Here is a 20,316-nt window from a genome sequence, read left to right on the forward strand (position 1 = left end):
GGCCAAGGTCTTTAGGCACTGCACCAAGTGTGCTGATCACCACTGGGACCACCTTGACTGGCTTGTGCCAGAGTTTTTGCAGTTCGATCCTTGTATTGTATCAGCTTTTCCAGTTGTTTCTCTTCAGTCTTGCTGTCACCTCGGATTGCAACATTGACGATCCATGTTGTTGTTCATTCGTTCAGTCGTCTCCGACTCTTCGTGACTTCATGGACCAATCCACGCCAGAGCTCCCTGTTGGCCGTCACCACCCCCAGCTCCTTCAAGGTCAGTCCGGTCACTTCAAGGATGCCATCCATCCATCTTGCCCTTGGTCGGCCCCTCTTCCTTTTGCCTTCCAATTTCCCCAGCATAATTGTCTTCTCTAGGCTTTGCTGTCTCCACATGATGTGGCCAAAGTACTTCAACTTTGTCTCTAGTATCCTTCCCTCCAATGAGCAGTCGGGCTTTATTTCCTGGAGGATGGACTGGTTGGATCTTCTCGCAGTCCAAGGCACTCTCAGCACTTTCCTCCAGCACCACAGCTCAAAAGCATCGATCTTCCTTTGCTCAGCCTTCCCTAAGGTCCAGCTCTCACATCCGTAGGTTACTACAGGGAATACCATGGCTTTGACTAGGCAGATCTTTGTTGCCAGTCTGATGTCTCTATTCTTTATTATTTTATCGAAGCTGGACATTGCTCTCCTCCCAAGAAGTAAGCGTCTTCTGATTTCCTGGCCACAGTCTGCATCTACAGTAATCTTTGCGCCTAGAAATACAAAGTCTGTCACGGCCTCCACATTTTCTCCCTCTATTTCCCAGTTGTCAATCATTCTTGTTGCCATAATCTTGGTTTTTTTTATGTTTAGCTGCAACCCGGCTTTTGCGCTTTCTTCTTTCACCTTGATTAGAAGGCTCCTCAGCTCCTCCTCGCTTTCGGCCATCAGAGTGGTGTCATCTGCATATCTGAGGTTGTTAATGTTTCTTCCAGCAATTTTTACCCCAGCTTTGCATTCATCGAGCCCGGCACATCGCATGATGTGTTCTGCATACAAGTTAAAAAGGTTGGGTGAGAGTATGCAGCCTTGCCGTATGCCTTTCCCAATTTTGAACCAGTCTGTTGTTCCGTGGTCAGTTCTTACTGTTGCTACTTGGTCCTTGTACAGATTCCTCAGGAGAGAGACAAGGTGGCTTGGTATGCCCATCCCACCAAGAACTTGCCACAGTTTATTATGATCCACACAGTCAAAGGCTTTAGAATAGTCAATGAAGCAGAAATAGGTGTTTTTCTGAAACTCCCTGCCTTTCTCCATTATCCAGCGGATATTGGCAATCTGGTCTCTCGTTCCTCTGCCTTTTCTAAACCCAGCTTGAACATCTGGCAACTCTCGCTCTATGTATTGCTGGAGTCTTCCTTGCAGGATCTTGAGCATTACCTTACTGGCATGAGAAATAAGGGCCACTGTACGGAAGTTGGAGCAGTCTTTCGCATTTCCCTTTTTTGGTATGGGGATATAAGTTGATTTTTTCCATTCTGATGGCCATTCTTGTGTTTTCCATATTTGCTGGCATATGCCATGCATCACCTTGACAGCATCATCTTTTAAGATTTTAAACAGTTCAGCTGGGATCTCATCGTCTCCTGCTGCCTTGTTGTTAGCAATGCTTCTTAAGGTCCATTCAACCTCACTCCTCAGGATGTCTGGTTCTAATTCATTCACCACACCGTCAAAGCTATCCTCGGTATTATAATCCTTCCTATACAGATCTTCTGTATAGTCTCGCCACCTTCTCTTGATCTCTTCAGCTTCTATTAAGTCCCTGCCATCTTTGTTTCTTATCATACCAATTTTTGCCTGAAATTTACCTCCAATGTTTCTATTTTTCTGGAAGAGGTCTTTTGTCCTTCCTATTCGATCCATACTTCGTTTTTTAACACAATTGTGAGGTCTGTATATTGTGCTCCAAAACTCTGTCTGTCTGAATCCAAAAGTCCCAGAGGAGTTTGATGTGTTCATTTTCTGTAACTTGTTCAGGTTTGTGATCCCACCAGTCAGGCCCGTAGCCAGGATTTTGATTCGGGGGGGGGGGCTGAGTTTGATTCGAGGGGGCTGAGTCTGAGTGAAAGAGGGTCTACCCTAGAAAACCTTTTGTATCGTTACCCCAATACCCCCATGATTATGAGATATATTGAGCATGGTGATCAGATCATGATATGAATAAACATAACAGTTTAAATAACGTACCAGTAAGGCCTTTTCGCAGACCACCATGAGAATTTGGGGGGGGGCTGAAGCCCCCAAATCCCCCTCCCCCCCCCCCCCCGGCTACATGCCTGCCACCAGTTCTTTCTTGCAGGCAGATGGTATTTGTGGAACAAGTTCCAATGAATCATCTGAGCAACAGTGTTATGCCTCTCCTTGTAGTCTGTCTGCGCAATCTTCTTGCAGCAGCTGATGATATGATCTATTGTTTCATCTGCTTCCTTGCAGAGTCTACACTTGGGATCTGTCATCGACTGTTCAATTCTGGCTTTGATGGTATTTGTTCTAATGACTTGTTCTTGGGCTGCCAGAATCAGGCCCTCCGTCTCCTTTTTCAAAGTTCCATTTGTGAGCCACAGCCATGTTTTTTCTTTGTCAATTTGGCTTTCAATTTTACCCAGGAACTGTCCGTGGAGAGCCTTATTTTGCCTGTTTTCTCTTCTGCTCTGCATTGTGTTCTTACCGTATTCACTCTTTGTCTTTAGCACTTTAAGCAGTTTCCCACTATTGACTTCCCTCAATGTTGGTTCTTGACTGCCATTCACATAATCTGCCAGTGCATGTTTCTCTTCTTCAACTGTTTGTTTCACTTGCAGAAGCCCTCTGCCTCCTGATTTTCTGGACAAGTACAAACATGTGTATTTCAATTGTAGCCATATCCAGTAGGGAGTGCATATAAATGGTAATCAAGCTGGCCAATTGCAACAATCACACCTGCCTCAAACAGAAAAGAGTTCTTTCTTCCACTCTGGACATTCCACAGATATATAAAGTCCACTTGCCTAGCTTCCAACCTCCCAACCTCCGAGGATGCCTGCCATAGATGTGGGTGAAATGTCAAGAGAGAATGCTTCTGGAACATGGCCATACCACCCAGAAAGCTCACAGCCAACCAGTGATTCCAGCCATGAAAGCCTTCAACAACACATTGCACATAAACGTTTCCAATTATGCTCTAAACCCTCCCTTGCAAGTTGCATTTTCTCCTCCACTTCATTGGCTTCATATGTAGAAATTAGCTGTATCTTACATTTTAGCAAAGCTGTTACATTATTTTTGTAAAAAAAGATGTGAGCCCAGATTCTTACCTGATGGGGGTCTTCATAACAGATAATGATTTGATGCATAACATGAAGAACCCTGCAGAGTGTGAAAATCAGACAAAGCAAAACAAATAGAGTGCTTGAGAAAACAGCACCATTTAAAAATAATGAGTGGATAAAAGAATCACAAAAAATCATGATTGAAAGCCTCTGAAGCATAAGGTGGTTAAAAAGAAATTTTGAAAATTAAGGATTAAAAAAGAAAAGAAAAGATGTTTCTGAGTGTAAGCGTTCTGTGTCAGAGCTGGAAAGCAAAGATAAGTGAATCCACGTATCTAATTTTTCACACAGTATTTCAGTGGTAAGTTTCTACCAAGAGGAAGCAGCTAGGAATGTGAATAATGTTTTTTGATGCCCCTCCCACCCAATGATTGATTACATCTTTCCTCATCCTTCATCTCATTTCATTTCCACTCTTCATCGGGGTCAAGTCACATGCCTTGGCTTTACAGTAAAGCAATCAAAATTTGAGAAGTTTCACTTGGAGGAAAAGCATCAGATCTCCTCCAGGAACATAAGTTGCTTCTTTTTATAGGTTGGCAAAGACTGCAAACCTGCTGAAGGTTTGAAGAGGGAAATCTTTCAGGGTGCCCATGAATCTGTTGCTTCTTCTTTTTGCTGGCTTCCCTACTAGTTAGAGCATGTTTGCCCCATCAAGCAGAAAGAAAGAAAATGCAAGAAAGTCAACTGAGTGTGCACTAATAGGTGTACATGCTTTATCAATGCCAAAAGACACGTGTGCACTAGGGAAAGCAGAAGCAAAACAAATCAAGAATTCTGAAAATGTTCACCCCTGTGTCACTATAATATCCTGCAAAGCACACATTTTGACTAAGAATTGATCCTTCCAACAATCGCTCCTCTCCCCAGCCACCAGTCCCTATGCCTCCAGGCAGAGAGGTGGAAGATGTTCAGCAATCCCTGCTCAGAGTGCTTATACTTTGGCCAAGTCACAATTTCTGTTACTACACTTCTCATAGAGCTGCTTTAGAGAGTTAAAAAAAGCTATGTAATATAAAAAAGTAGAGTGAAATAATAGCCTAAAAGCTGTTTTCGTAAGTGGGAATGGACTTCATAAGCATTTATCACCTGAAGGGATATTCCTTTCAGCAGCCAACAATGTGGTTAAGGGAATGGACAGATTTGCTAATAAGTTGAGAGCATCACCATTACGCTACAAAACCAACATAGAACAAGAGCAGTGTACGTTCACAGAACATGGAAATAAAAAGGCACTGCAGTCAAAGTTAAAGGTATATTTTTGGCTTTACAGCACAAAGAAAAAAATATACTGGTAGTTTCAGGAATGCACATATATTGATAACTCCAACTCTACGTGATCATCATATGAGCAGAGAATTAAAAGACAGGAATAGGCATATACAAAAAGTCATAGATAGTGTCACATTCACCCCATATGAATTCACTCTATGAGACAAAAAAAATAGCAGCACATCTCTATGAATTAAAAGAGAAAAGAATAAAGTTATATACCATGGGCTAAATCCAGTTGTTAGTTCAAACAAGAGTAGATCACTTGAATGATCTACTTGATAAGTTTACATTGGGTTGTTGTAAGTATTTTGGGCTATATGGCCATGTTCTAGAAGCATTCTCTCTTGATGTTTTGCCTGCATCTATGGCAGGCATCCCTAGAGGTTGTGAGGTCCTCACAACCTCTGAGGATGCCTGCCATAGATGCAGGTGAAACGTCAGGAGAGATTGCTTCTAGAAGATGGTCATATAGCCCAAAAAACCTACAACAACCCAGTGATTCTGGCCATGAAAGCCTTCAACATTACATTAAGTTTACATTGCTCTACTTGGAATTAAACTGGATTTATGCCAGAGGGAAATTATAAAACCAAGCACTTAAAGATGGAAATATTTTTCCCACAGTAACTATAATTGCAATAGCAATAATGATAACAAAATACAATAACTGGGCAGAGTGTCTGAAGTAAAAAAAGAAAATTTCATTAACATTTCTATGATTGCCAGATGGGGGCATTTCACTCAGTGGCTTGAGTTAGTATATTATGAACATTTCCAAAGAAAAATAGGTATGATATCTTTGTATTGTTTCACCTACAAGAGAGGGGAGTGCAAATATTACACCATAAAATATATTTATTACTTGTAATTTAGTTGTCATGTCCCTCTCAAATTTTTGTGAGCAAATGACTGAAGGGTTGGTGTAAAAATATTTAAAATAAATCATTCTGACATTTCACTGAACATACTCACTACCTGTCAGTAGAATACTGTCTGAATTACAACTCATTCCTTCCAGAAGTGCCTCACTTGTTCTCTCAAACAAACTTTAAGCTTTTCTCCATCTTCTCTCTCCAAAGAATTCCACAGCTCCTCCTCTCTCTCATAAAAGCACCATCTTGGTCCCTTCATTTAAACAATCCAATTCCCAAATGTCTCCATAGGAAACTATAAACAAGTGCGGGAATCATGAAGCCATCCAGATGTTGCTGAACTATGATTTCCAATGTTCCTCAAGATCTAGAAGGCGAGAGAGCTGCTTAATTCCCACCCCTGCTGTAAAGACATTGGGTTAATAGCTATTCAGAGAAATTCTATTGTTCAAACAGGTTGATATATTATTGTTCAAATATATCACTGGGGGAAAATATATTCCATTATTTTGCATACCAGTGAATCCTTGCTTCACAAGTTACTGACTGATCATCTCTCATCTACAATGAGCTCATGCAGAGGAACACTGTGCCACCTCTGCTGCCTGAGCGGAGAACTCAATAAGCTATGCAGAGTAAAGGCACTTCAGCAATCATCTTTCTCAGCATGGCCTTTGTGTGAAATTGGATAATTCCACACATGGGCACACACATAAATTAAAGCACATATTCTGGGGGAACACTACATCCCTCTCTATAAGTTGCTTCTGAGTGAGCAAATGGTGCTGTGCTAACCTATACCAGATGTTATCAGGGCTGCAGAAATTTTGAAGAAGTTTGCTTTTGAAGTTGGACGTTCCATGCAGGAGACAAAGGACCAGATATAATTTTAGGGCTAAGGGTAATAGTATACAGTGCAGTGGAAATAGGAATGAGCTGCAGAATAGTAAAGATAAAACACTGCAAACGTGCAAAAGTTGTATTGTAGGAAAGCCAAAAACCAACAAAAATTTAATTCAATGGGATCAAGATTGGGAGAAGGTCCTTGGTTTAGAAAAAGGTGGTTCAGCAACCAGTTAGTCCTTTTTTTGCTAGAGATCAGAATTAAACTAGCCAAATCTGAAAATGTAAACATTCTTGAACCTGACTGTGATGAAGCATTGATTTTTAACTGTAAGTTAAGCGTAGTTTTGTATATGTGTCTCAAAAGTTAAATATGATTGTATGTGTGTATGTGTATGTGTGTGTGTGTGTGTGTGTATATATATATATATATATATATATATATATATGCTTAGATGGTTGAATATTATTATATGTATGTGTTCAGGAGGCAAAAGACAGTTATGGATGTACATAAAGGGTTAACCTTTATGTAACCTAGAAATGGCAGAACTAGGGGGATGGGACCAAGCTCAGCACTCTGAGTTAGGTTGCCATGGAGAAAGGGTTGGAGTCAACTGCACTTACCAGAAACAGACATTTTTCTTGCCAAGGAGAAAGGGGTGGAGCCAACTGCACTTACTAGAAACACTACAGAGTGGTAGCAGTGAATCTATTTGAAAACAGAGGAATCCATTAATAAACTAAATAGGAAACCCTTATTAATGGGTGGCAGCATAGCCTAGTACCTCACAGATGGTGGCAGCATACTAGATTGAATAGAATATCAGAAAATGAAGGCTTCAGTCCTTTGGTCATCGAGCCAAAGGGAAGGTGGTTCAAATGTGTGGTGAACCAAACTAAAGGAAAGCTTTTAGCCTGAGTGATTTAAATAAGTCAAGGGGACTTATTTGGGTTTGTGGTTTAGCTGTGTGGTAATAGAAGAAGAAATCCCACTGGGAATCTTTACTTCAGCAGGAAGCTGAAGGGAGACAAGGGCATTAGCTAACCTTAGTTAATCTGACAAATAAGGAAACATATTTAGAAGTCTAACAACTAAACAACTAGTTGGTGAAGTAAAAGACATCCTAAAGTTACATTAAGATTTGTTGAAACTGTAACTCATAAAGCTTCATACCTCAGGAGAAGAGAACTCTGAAACCATTAAGACCCTTCCATAATCCGAATAAACTTGTTCTTGTTTTAGTAACTCAAGTCTCGGTGTACTATTTCAAAGGGGGAAAAAACCTCGCTACACACCAAAAGAAACACTACAGAGTAGTAGCAGTTAATCTATTTGAAAATAGAGGAATCCATTAATAAACTAAATAGGAAACCCTTATTAATACCTAGTAGCCTAGTACCTCACAGATGGTGGCAGCATACTAGATTGAATAGAATATCATAAAATGAAGAGGAAGCCTTTACATTGACACTCTCCCTTTTGTTGCAGAAGCATGATGGCCACTTCACTGTCATCCAGCTTGTCGGCATGCTACGTGGAATAGCTTCTGGCATGAAATATCTCTCAGATATGGGCTACGTACATCGAGACCTGGCAGCTCGGAATATATTGGTCAACAGTAATCTCATGTGTAAAGTCTCTGATTTTGGCTTATCGCGCGTATTAGAAGATGACCCCGAAGCTGCTTATACAACAAGTGTAAGTTTATTTGTTTCTAATTTGACAAGGCACAAATGATTCTCCTTATAGTTTTTTTATATTGATTTTCCCTCCTTTGCTGCTATTTGGAAATGTTAATTCTGGAGGTTTCTTGTATGAGCCATCTTTGTGAGTCAAAGTGTTTCTGGAACATTTCAAAGGCCATCATTTTTATTCTAAAGCTTTTGGCTTAGAGATATTTTTTCCCATGTAGAAGCTTTATTTTATTTATTTCATTTTCAGGTGGCACACATATGCGTTGTTTGCAAGCATATGAGAATTGTGTATGTGAACTGCAAAAGCCTACTGTATTGATATTATTACCTCATTTCCCACAGTCAGTGACAAAACAGTGGTGCTCGTGTGTTTGCATTCTTTAAGCATGATTGGTTTTATTTCAGAGAGATTTTCAATGTGGAAATAGAGATAACCTGAGCATGGTGTTACACAAGCATATGTTTGCTATTTCAAGCTTTTCTTTCAACCCACCTTAGTTCTATTTGTTTAGTTTTATCCAGCAACTTAAATTATGGCATTATATTTGTCTTTTATGCAAAGGTACATAGTAATGGTGAAAATTGATCCCAGTTATAGATGCACAAAAAAACCCTCACTTGAGCACTGCCTAAAACCTGTTGCTTGGTTCATAACAAAAATCTAATTTCACAACTACCTCTTTACATGTAAAATTCCATTTGTGTCGTTAGATCTGTTTCATTGAAAATGACCAAGATCCACTAGATATATTTGAAATTAATTTGTAAATTTGTGTTGTATACACATATGCCTTGTTAATTTCAATGGGGTGAACTCATGGATTGAGGTGTGTAAATAATTGCCTTGATCCAATGATTTCTTATAGAAGTGTAGGCTGTCACACAAGACAAGGGTTTTCCTATTTATTTCAAGGGTTAAGGACACATCTGCCGATCTGTTCTTTTTGCACTCTTCCCTCAACAACCATGAAAGTAGACAGGTAATTAAATGAGGCTCATGCTTCCTATCTCAAAACTTCTTGATATATCATGAAATGCAATAAAACTGAAATTCAGAAGTCGTGTATATGTTGAAAGGTTTGTAATTAGGACTTTTCCTTTTCACTGAGTTGCAATTTGCTGTAAGAAGGGAACAAAAACCCTGTGATATTAAACCCAGCTAATGTCCACAGCTTTATATATCTGACATAGACCTGGCATGCAGAAACATGATTTCTGGAAAGCAGACTTGGCAACAGCAAAATGGACATGTGTCTGCTGATGTAGATCTTCAAGAGATAGCAGCAAGCTAAGTTGGGGTATAGGATTGTAATCAATGGCAATACATAAAGTCAAACATGGATGGTATTCTGTTGGTGAATTATGATGGCACCATTTCAGTTTCCTCTTCTGGAGGGAGGTTGAAATTTAGTACAAAATTCTCCTCAAAACCTATGTTTTCCCTGTTGCAGCCTCCCTGAATGCAAACATTTCTTGGTAAATGGAGACTAAGGAAAGCAAAACACAAGTATCCTGGTATTTTTAATAATAATTATAATAATAACAATAGCAGTAATGACAATAATAATAACCTTCTTCTTATATCCCACCACCATCTCCCTGAAGGGACTCGGGGCAGCTTACATGAGAACCAAGCCCAACATAGGCAAAATTACAAAGTAAACACAATTAAAAACATAGAACAGATAAACAACATAATTAAAACAATTCAAACTCAACAAATAAAAACATCATAAAAATACATCAACCGACATCAACAACCAGTAGACAGGAAAAATGAGCATGTTCATTGGGGGAAGGGCAGGGCTTGTGCAAAACGGAGACTATAGGGCTAGGGCTGGGAATAAAGTGCTGGAAAAAGTGCTGGAAAAAAACAAACCATAAAATAAGGCTGGGCAGACCTGATTGGGAGCTAAACTAAGTTATTCGAAGGCACATTGGAACAGCCAAGTTTTCAAATCTTTACGGAAGATGGACCATGTGGGGGCTAACCTAATCTCCCTGGGGAGAGAGTTCCAGAGCTGGGGGGCCACCACCGAGAAGGCCTTTTCCCTCATCTGCACCAACCGTGCTTGTGATGGAGGCAGGAGTGAGAGAAGGGCCTCCCCAGCAGCTTAGCAGGACTCAAACCATTTAGGGATTTATAGGTAATAACCTGCATTTTGAATTCGGAGTGGAAATTTATTGGCAAGCAGTGGAGATGCTTCAGCAGAGGCGATGTTCACTCCCTGTAACTTGCTCTAGTTAACAATTTGGCTGCTGACCTTTGCACCAGCTGTAGTTTCCGGGCCATCTTCAAAGGCAGCCCCCACAACTAAGTTGTGGCCAAGTCAGGTTTCTCGAGGTACGGTCACAGCTGGCACACAAGTTTTAACTGTGCAAAGGTCCTCCTGGCCACTGCTGGCACCTGAGCAGCAAGTGTCAGAGTAGAATCCAGGAGGACCCCCAGACTGTGGACCTGTGTTCTCAGGGAGAGTATAGCCCCATCGAGCACAGGTTGCCAACCTATACCCTAATTGACCTCGTGACTGACCAGGAGGACTTCCATCTTGTCTGGATTAAGTTTCAGCCTGTTAGTCCTCATCTAGTCCATCACAGTGGTCAGGTACTGGTCCAGGATCCAATGGACTTCCTTGGCATTTGGTGGAAAAGACTAATAGAGTTTCATATAGATGTTAAAGAGCATAGGAAACAGAATGGAACCTTGCAGGACTCCACAGGTCAAAGGCCAGGGGTCCGAGCAGGTCTCTCCCAGCTTCACCAACTGGGTGTGACCCTGTAGGAAGGAGCAGAGCCACTGGAGAGCAGTGCCAAGACCCATTCCGGAAAGCCACCCCAGAATGATACCATGGTTGATGGTATCGAAAGCTGTTGAGATGTCTGCTATTTTCCTATAGCTGGACACAAAGCTGTGCAAGATCTTCAAAGCCCTGAACATCTCTGCAGATGTGCTAATTTCCAGCTAAAGGAAAATGGCTGGAAGTTGCCTGCTGCTCTTCTCAACTTTCACCAACCAGAAAAATGCCTAAGTTCACGGGGGAGGGGGGACTGCAGCTGAGATGGGTTTTAGATAGGGAGAGTGTCACATCTCATAACTGCTTCTCCTGGTGCAGGATCCTGCCTCATATTTATATTTCCAAGCAGCATTCTAATTTTAGCATGGTTTTTGACAGTTAGCAGGAAATTCAGCTAATGTAACTATATTGTAGTTTAAGAAATATGCATAATTCTATGTCAGCTCATCACTGTTAATTTAATTTAAACAGATGTTAGAGTGGGGGACGTGTCATCCCTGCCTTTTTTAAAAAAAAAAAAACCTAAGAATAGCCAATTCTGGAGAATTTTTAGTAAATGCCATAAGCATTTTTCAAAGGCTACTGATATGTAATGTCACATGCTTATAGAAGTTTTAAAAGCTTGGTCAGTCACATCTGTTCTTCAGTTTTAAAAAGTTGTGAATACAAAGAGTGGTTGGGTTTTTTGTTTAGAAGCTGTTTGTCTTTTCTCCTTTAAATTCTTCCTTCTCTTTGGTGCTTTATCTCTTCAAGAACTAGACGGTTTCTGTTAGTCTGTACAGTATTTGGCAAGACTGAAAAAAGGTTGGAAAAGTACAGCTACAGGTAGACTGTGGTAGACTTTAGGATTCTGAATGTTGTAATCCCAAAACAGTATGTTTTCTAAGCTCTAGGACAGACCAGCAAGGTTGAGTATCCCTTATCTGAAATGCCTGGAACTAAAAGCCAGAGCACAGTCAGTTCAGCACCTTCCAAGTTGCCCAGTTTTCTGTGTGCCCAGGAGGGAGTCTCTCATTTGGTATCAGCCAATGATTGAGGTTCTGGGTTTGAGCCTGCCACTTTTGGACTCTCGCTTGCTGTGGTTTGTGATGATCCCAACATGAACCTATCGTGCAAAATGTGTTCAGAGGAAGTTTGCCATTGTCTTCCTCTGAAGATGAGAAAGTAAGCTTATCTACACTGACCACTTAGACCAGTATGTAATCAGATTAGCCCTGCAACAGCTAAAAACCACATGGGGATGTTGCAGATTAAACTAAATCAGAGGAAAGCTTGTCTCATACCCCAGGATTTGAGATTACCCTCGACTGGCTGGGGACCACTATGACATGGGGTCCCCAGCCAGTCGAGGATGGCTACCCAGTGGATCCAAAATGTATTCAGCATGGCTGGACTACTTTCTACTGGGAGTCCATCCCACCTCCAAGGTGGTTGAGGGAGTCCCTGTCAAGACCCCATGTAGCCTGCCCTTTGGGTCACCATAGAGGGGCCCGGTGTGACTTATCCAAGGTCATCATGTAGTTTTCCATGGCCAAGCAGACATTTGAACTCTGACTTGCCAGACACTATATTTGGAGAACTGTCTGCACGGTTTGGGAGCGAAAATATATATCCCTGAAAATAAATCACACCAAAACTTGGGCCCTACAGATCACATTTTGACCACCTTTTCCAGTGAATTCTTCTTTTTCCTTACCTTGTTTCTTCAGAAAATATATATTTCTGTATGTCTGATATTGAGGTGTTTGTGTTTTTAGAAATAAGACATCATTCTCAGCCTGATGTCACTGAAGGGTAACCTTGTGGTTACCTAGAATTTTAAAGCAAAAAATAGCATTACAAGGTAGAAGCATTTTACCTTGGGCAAGTTGTACTCGCTCAGCCTCAGAGGAAGGTGAAAGCAAATCCACTGTGAACAAATCAAGCCAAGAAAACCCTGTGATAGGGTCATTTAAGGGTCACCATAAGCCAGAAACAACTTGAAGGCACACAACAACATTTTACCTGTGGCATTTGTGTGTCAGGAATGGATAAGTAAATATCCAAGACAGCACAAGAGTCTGCTTTTTACTATCAAAACCCTATTTCGGCAAGCACTGAAAGTCTCCAGAACAGCAGCTGCAAATACAATGATAATTGATATTTGAAATTGATATTTTAAGTATATGGGTAATGGACATGTGTTCTTCCCAGTGGGCATGTTATATAACAGATCATTTGTATGACATGGAAAATGTATATAAATCAAAATATTTATCTACCATATCATCTACACCTTATGTAATGTACATTTGACAGGAGGCACACACAAATGCTTTGAATAAGAATGATATATGAATTAAATGGAAAAAATTAAAACAAATGTTTCATATTACACAATGCATAGACAATACCAAGTCTGAAGACTATTTGAACCAGCCCTTACTTATCTTCTTTGTGGATAGATAACCATTACGACTTAGGAAATTAATCTCTTACAATGCAGATATTTTGATAAAATGTGAAGAGTTCAAGAGTTTATACTCTCTTTACATTGATAAATGTTTTTTCTTGCTCATAAAACCGACTTATCAATGTAAAGAGAGTATAAACTCTTGAACTCTTCACATTTTATCAAAATATCTGCATTGTAAGAGATTAATTTCCTAAGTCGTAATGGTTATCTATCCACAAAGAAGATAAGTAAGAGCTGGTTCAAATAGTCTTCAGACTTGGTATTGTCTATGCATTGTGTAATATGAAACATTTGTTTTAATTTTTTCCATTTAATTCATATATCATTCTTATTCAAAGCATTTGTGTGTGCCTCCTGTCAAATGTACATTACATAAGGTGTAGATGATATGGTAGATAAATATTTTGATGTATATACATTTTCCATGTCATACAAATGATCTGTTATATAACATGCCCACTGGGAAGAACACATGTCCATTACCCATATACTTAAAATATCAATTTCAGATAGGGCTCATGTTGCTCTTTCAAGCAACAATGCTACATTCCATTATTATTTGTCCACCACCATTATTGGATCATTATTACTGTTTCCTAATAATAATAATAATAATAATAATACTGTTTCCTAATGGAGTCCCCGGTGGCGCAGTGGGTTAGACCACTGAGCTGCTGAACTTGCTGACTGAATGGTTGGTGGTTTGAATCAAGGGAATGGGGTGAGCTCCCACTGTTAGCTCCAGCTTCTGCCAACCTAGCAGTCGAAAACATATAAATGTGAGTAGATCAATAGGTACCACTTCAGCAGGAAGGTAACAGTGCTCCATACAGTAATGCTGGCCACATGACCTTGGAGGCGTCAGTGGACCACACCAGCTTTTCAGTTTAGAAATGGAGATGAACACCACTAGACTTAACATCAAGGGGAAACTTTAACTTTACTAATAGTGGTAGGGTACTTGATTGTATTTTCTTACTAGCATGTTTATGCAATGAAAAACATGTCTTATCCCATTACGCATCTACATTTTTAAGGATGACAGATGCATGTTGATCGAATTTTACAAAGTTTATAAAATCATCCCTTCAAGTTGTTCCATGTAAGCACTGCGTCTTTCTCCCACCTCAGGTTCCCTTGTCTTCCATAGTGGGTTTTGTACTTCTCTTGCCACATTTTAAATGTAATTTAATGTAGCACTGTCAATCTCACATATATTTAACAATAACCTGTCTACCATAAAAATAAAAAATGAAGCACCCAGACTGAACTAATTGTTTTATAGGTATCAAAAGCATGTCAACTACATTGGAATCAAGAAGTTTTTGGAGAGATTTTACATATTGCAGGGATAAATATTTTCAAGTTCTTTCTCTTAGACATTTTGTTTTAAAGTTTCTATTTTGTTAAAGTACACTTATCAATTCTATTCCAGTTCATCAACTGTATTCTAGCCAAGAGAGAAGATTGAGCAGAACCCTTAAAGGACTAGAATCTAAGTAGATATTGTCAGACTGGTGATAGCAGATAGCAGGAAAACTCTGATTTGTAGCAAATTACTTAGATAGTGGATTTATTCCACACCTTCTTGGAAGGTGACAGATAAACCCACTATTTCTGGAGTCTGGACTGCAGTCCAGACACCAATCCCACAGTTTTCCAAAATAAATTAGTCCAGAAAACTGTGGGAATACCCACCCCCTCCCCCAAAGTCTCAAAGCCCTTTGAAAAGTAAAGAAAACTTACCTGGCCTCCAGTACAGCCTTGGAGCAGCTTTCCTGGCGCGTAGTAATGATGAGCCAGGAGAGCAAGGGGGAGGAGGAAAATCACACACACACCTCTCCTGGAGCATTATTACTACGTGCTGGGAGAGGTGCTCCAAGACTGTAATGGAGGCCAGGTAAGTTTTCTTTACTTGTTAAAGGGCTTTGGGGGAGGGTCCCTAGATGTTCTGCCGGGCTAGTCCTGACAGAAAATCTTGACACCAACCCCAGAAAGCACGCACTTTCTGGAGTGGGTGTAGACAGGCCCCCAGGAACATCCATGTTTTTAAAACGCAAATGATCCTGGGATAAAGGGCTGTCTGGTACCACCCTGAGTCATCTTCTTTCTACGACGAAAGTCGTCTTCTTTCTACGAGGAAATAAACATAGTAAATAGTTTTGTTTCTGTCTACTTTGTTGAAAATAGGATGTCCTTGGTTGTAGTTTAGATAAGCAGTCTTTCTTGGTCTTGACTTATGCTTCAGTTTCCAGTTTCCAAACACTGCACATCTGCTCCCAGCAACAACAAAACAGACACCTGGTGCTACCAGCTCTAAAACAGAGCCAAACTAAGCTAAGCAAATGCAAAGCTCAACAGCCACAAATTCATTGCCTTGTGTTATACAGTAAGTAGATAACACACCCAACTAAGCCATAACAGGTGCTTTAATACTGTAATAGAATGGTTCAGATTCTTGTTATTACTAAGCAAAAGCCTTTAGCAAACTATTAGCAACAGATAAAGGACTTACATAGAAATGTTAGCCCACATTGACCAAAGACACAGTCAATTTGTATTGCAGCTGTCTTTTTCAACCTGACACATGAAAAATAGCTCATTGAAGTAGGGATAGATGGATCAGTCTATCTCGAGTCTGCATCCATTTCTCATGTGTTATTCAGAAATGTTTTCTGTTCTGTTTCTCCATTAATCTACATTTTCCATTTGTAAAAAATACTAAGAACAGAGGAAATCACACAAAACCAAATGTTTCAATACTTATTTTTGAAGGTATATACATATTTGCAAATGTATTTCATTACAAAGTTTTTTCAAATAAATTCCATTGTAGTACACACATTTCTGAGTAAATTAAATTAAACACTTCTGAATAACACATGAGAAATGGATGCAGAGTAGAGATGGACTGATCCATCTATCCCTACTTCAATGAGCAGAAATCCTGACAGCTGGTAAACTGGCTGGGATTTCTGGGAGTTGCAGGCCAAAACACCACAGGTTGAGAACCACCAGTGTAGACTAGTACATTTTAATTGCAAACATCAATAAAACTGAAGATGTGGATTGATGACCATGTACACATCATTTCTCATTTTAAAGTGGGTAAGGGTACCTGTTTTCAGAACAGAAGGAATTATATAGTTATAGAATGTCTGTTTCGTTGCATAAGAATTCTATTGGCGAACATCCATATTTGTACTTAGAATAAACTATTGGAATTAATCGGTTTTAATGACTAACTTATATTGCAGTGGTTCCAGTGTGTCCACTAAGTATGAATAAGTCTGGATCCTATCTGTGTCAAATGTTATATGTGTGTTGTATGTCACTGTTCTATAACATATAGTTGGAGAAGCCATGAACAAAATAACATTTTCTGCTTATGGACATTTTTGATACTTGGTGGAACTCTGTTTATTTCACTGTTTAGTTTTTCAAGTGGGATCACAAAAGCTAAATTGCCTTTTAGCCTTTGCTAGAATTTGTAGACACTCCACAGATTTGATCCTTTGAAAAACTGGACTGATTTCAGGCCACTAATTATCAAGTAATTATATGGCCAAATGCCAAGTAAAATATCTTAATGACGAATATTACTACATTTCTATAAGATGACAGCTTGCATTTATCTGTTTATTGAAAATGTACTTAGCTAATTCTGGGAATAGAAATTTCATCATTGGGCTTCCTAATGGGTTTTTCATAAATGGAATTAGCAAATGCAGTGTCGGAAGATAAATAAATCTGAGTTTCCCTTTAGGACAATACAATTGTCTTATTAACATACTTATAAGGGATATTATAGAGCTGGGAAATGTGCAAAATGCTCAAGGACTACAGAAACCTCCTTAAGAGAAACAATTGGGGGAGGGGGGGCGTTGGTGGTGGGGTGTGTGTGTGTGTGTGTAATATGCCTTCAAGTCACCTGCTTACTAATGACAACCCAATGGATTTTTTATCGGTTTTTCTTAGGAAAGAAATATTCAGAGGTGGTTTTGCCAGTCCCTTCCTCTGAAACAGAGTCAACAGCAAATGGTGTTCCTTGGCAGTCTCCAGTCCACATCCTTAAGGCTGACCCTACTTAGCTTCCAAGATCAGATGGAATCTGGTTCCTTTATGATACGGAGGCCCCTTGGGGCTGGATAGCTTAGGGGGAAAAGACACATAACAAGAGACATTAAAAATATGTTAATGCTTGGCATGGAGATAGAAGCTGGAGGGATTCTTGTGCCTAGAGAGATGTTTTTATCTCCCTCTCATAATACTAAGCTTTGGTGTCATTTACTGGAACTGAATAGTAGGGTATATAAGATAGGCAAAGTATTTCTCCACACAGACTATAGTTAAATAGTGGAAAGTGCTGCCTACCTCCCCTTTCTACCTACAGTCAAGGAAACTATTTAAATTATAAACCATTGTGTCTGCCAATAATGGACTGGATGACAGTGAATAAACCCAAGCTTAATAGAGACAAGACAGAAACCTCCCTAATCAGATGAGAAATAGATCAAGGAATATACATTCAACCAGTGCTGTTTCGAATTACAGTCTGTCTAAGGGTGTATCCACACTAGAATTAATGCAGTTTAGTACAACTTTAATTGCCATGACCCAATGTTATGGTATCCCCAGGTTTGTAATTAGTGAGACACCAGAACTCTTTGGCAGAGAAGGCTAAAAACTTTGTAAAACTACAACTCCCATTATTCCATTGAGCCATGGCAGTTGAAGTGTTGCCAAACTACATTAATTTTACAGTGTAGCTGCATCCTGAGTATTCGCATTTAATCCAGAACCTTGATTCCAAAGTTTCTATGGTAGCCAGGAGTACATTTTCATAAAAGATAACACATCTGCTGTTTCCAGCTGAACTCGCCACCTTTTTTATAAATATACATTTTTATTAGCAGGGAGTCTGTTGGTTTTCTGAATAACTCCATCTGTTACAGTATTCTGTCAGATGCTGAAGAAAATCTGTACATCACTGTAAATATAGGGATGCCAGGCAGTGCTAAAAGTGTCCTTATCCTTTAGAAGGCTCATACAGATGATAAGTTTGCCCATGTGCTAAATGACACAGAAACCAATCTGGAGTCTTGGGTATGTGGTGAAAGGTTGTCTGTATTTGCCATATTTTTGTCACAGTAGAAGAGGCACAGACAAACTTTGGCCCTCCAGGTGTTTTGGACTTCAACTCCCACAATTCCTAACAGCCATAGGCTATTAGGAATTGTGGGAGTTGAAGTCCAAAACACCTGGAGGGCTAAAGGTTGCCCATGCCTGCTGTAGAATATTAAGTTATTTTGACTTTAGTCTTTCCCCAATATTTTTAAAGCGACAGGGTAAAAGGCATACACAGAACCTTAAATTGCATTTTTACATTTTATGAGAAAATTACCAACCATTTCTTGCTTTCATACTTTCCCTAGGTTAGCCTAGGTGAGGCCAATGCCATTTGTATGTTTCCAGTCCTAGTAATAATTAAAAGACAGCATTACCAACTGCCCATGTCCGAATGCATCTCCCCATATGAACCATCTAGGACCTTAAGATCATCTGGGGAGGCCCTGCTCTCATTACCACCTTTGTCACAAGTACGTGTGGCAGAGACGAGAGACAGGGCCTTCTCAGTGGTGGCCCCTCGGCTGTGGAACACCCTCCCTATAGATATTAGATCAGCCACTTCCCTTTTAACATTCTGGAAAAAAGTCAAGACATGGCTTTTTGGACAAGTGTTTGCAAATGCAGAATAACTGACACAGGAAAATGTAACGACTAGACAATGAGTCCAGACAATGTTTTTAACAAAGAGGCACTATGAATTTATATTTTATTGATTTGTTTAGTTTTTATTATATGTTATGTTTTTAATTGTATTTATGACATTGTAAGCACTGAATTTTGCCCTGTTAACCGCCTTGAGTCGCCTACGGGCTGAGAAGGGCGGCATACCAATACAGCAAATAAATAAATAAATAAATAGTGATCGAGGTTCCCCAACGGTGACCCCCCCTCACACACATAAATGGATCGTAGGTTAGCCCCAGAAAATAGTACATGCTATGCATATGATATAAGCAGTTTGGATATGCATTGTCTTTCCTGAAAAGAAATGAATATGTATTGAAACCATCATACTATCATTATGCTCATGAGCAACTTAGATCTATGTTCGATCATTTCTGAGATTTTTCTCTCCCATAATGTGTCATATTCCTAAACAATGTGAAAGTGATGTTGCAAAAGTATCTCTCTGTATATTTTGTATGCTTCCTAATAACTGGGGGAGTGAGGAGAAAGTAAAATTTATTATTTTAGTGAAACGTTAGTGAACTTTAGCCAAGCAATCTCTGAATCTTTGAGATAAACTCACATTAAAAATAATAACTATTACTAAATAATTTAATTCTAGGCAGAATGCTAGTCTTCCCATATTAGATCTGGTTGGATCATGACTGAATTGCTTTTAGGTCCCACTGAAGTGAAACATTGTTGATGACTAACTTAAGCCCCTTAAATGTCAGCGGGCCACTAATCTGCCTAATATATTCTGTATCCATCAAATGGGTGACTAAAAATATCACACCCACAGTCCAATGCAGGATTTAAATCAGTAAACTTAATTTCCTGTGTTGAATTGTGACCTGCAGGTTAATTTGATTCCAATAGATCTGCCTGAAACATCATAGATTCGACTTGGTAAATATTGAAACAAAATTTGCACGGGTTTCATCAGGAAATCTGTCTGCTGGAGGTAAATATTCTTGCCACTGAACTTTGTCTCTTGGTATAAAAGTCTTTAGCAATGGATGGCATTTATTGCCTTTGACTGCCCCACTGTGGCTGCACTGGAATTTTACTAAAACTTTCACATTGTTGAAAAGTACAAACCATAAAGCCACCTTCTACATAGTTTAGGCACACAGCTACAGTTAAAGTTATATTGAATTAGACCAAAAACAGATCAGATTACAATTTCAGTGTTTGTCATTGTGTTATTGTTCGTAGTGGGACAAAAATGAAGCC

General features: G+C 39.6%; 1 protein-coding gene across 6 annotated transcripts in view; it reads left to right on the top strand.

The window, feature by feature from the left end:
* EPHA6 (EPH receptor A6) overlaps window positions 1-20,316 on the top strand; it is a 524,480-nt gene that overhangs the window by 457,656 nt on the left and 46,508 nt on the right. For all 6 annotated transcript variants that reach the window (XM_067466657.1, XM_067466658.1, XM_060770613.2 and 3 more), the window contains one exon: window positions 7,829-8,038. In XM_067466657.1, coding sequence (XP_067322758.1) covers window positions 7,829-8,038 — 210 coding nt within the window. The remainder of the gene's footprint in view (window positions 1-7,828; window positions 8,039-20,316) is intronic.

Source organism: Anolis sagrei, chromosome 3 (genome assembly GCF_037176765.1).
Source record: "Anolis sagrei isolate rAnoSag1 chromosome 3, rAnoSag1.mat, whole genome shotgun sequence".
Lineage (NCBI taxonomy): Eukaryota > Metazoa > Chordata > Lepidosauria > Squamata > Dactyloidae > Anolis > Anolis sagrei.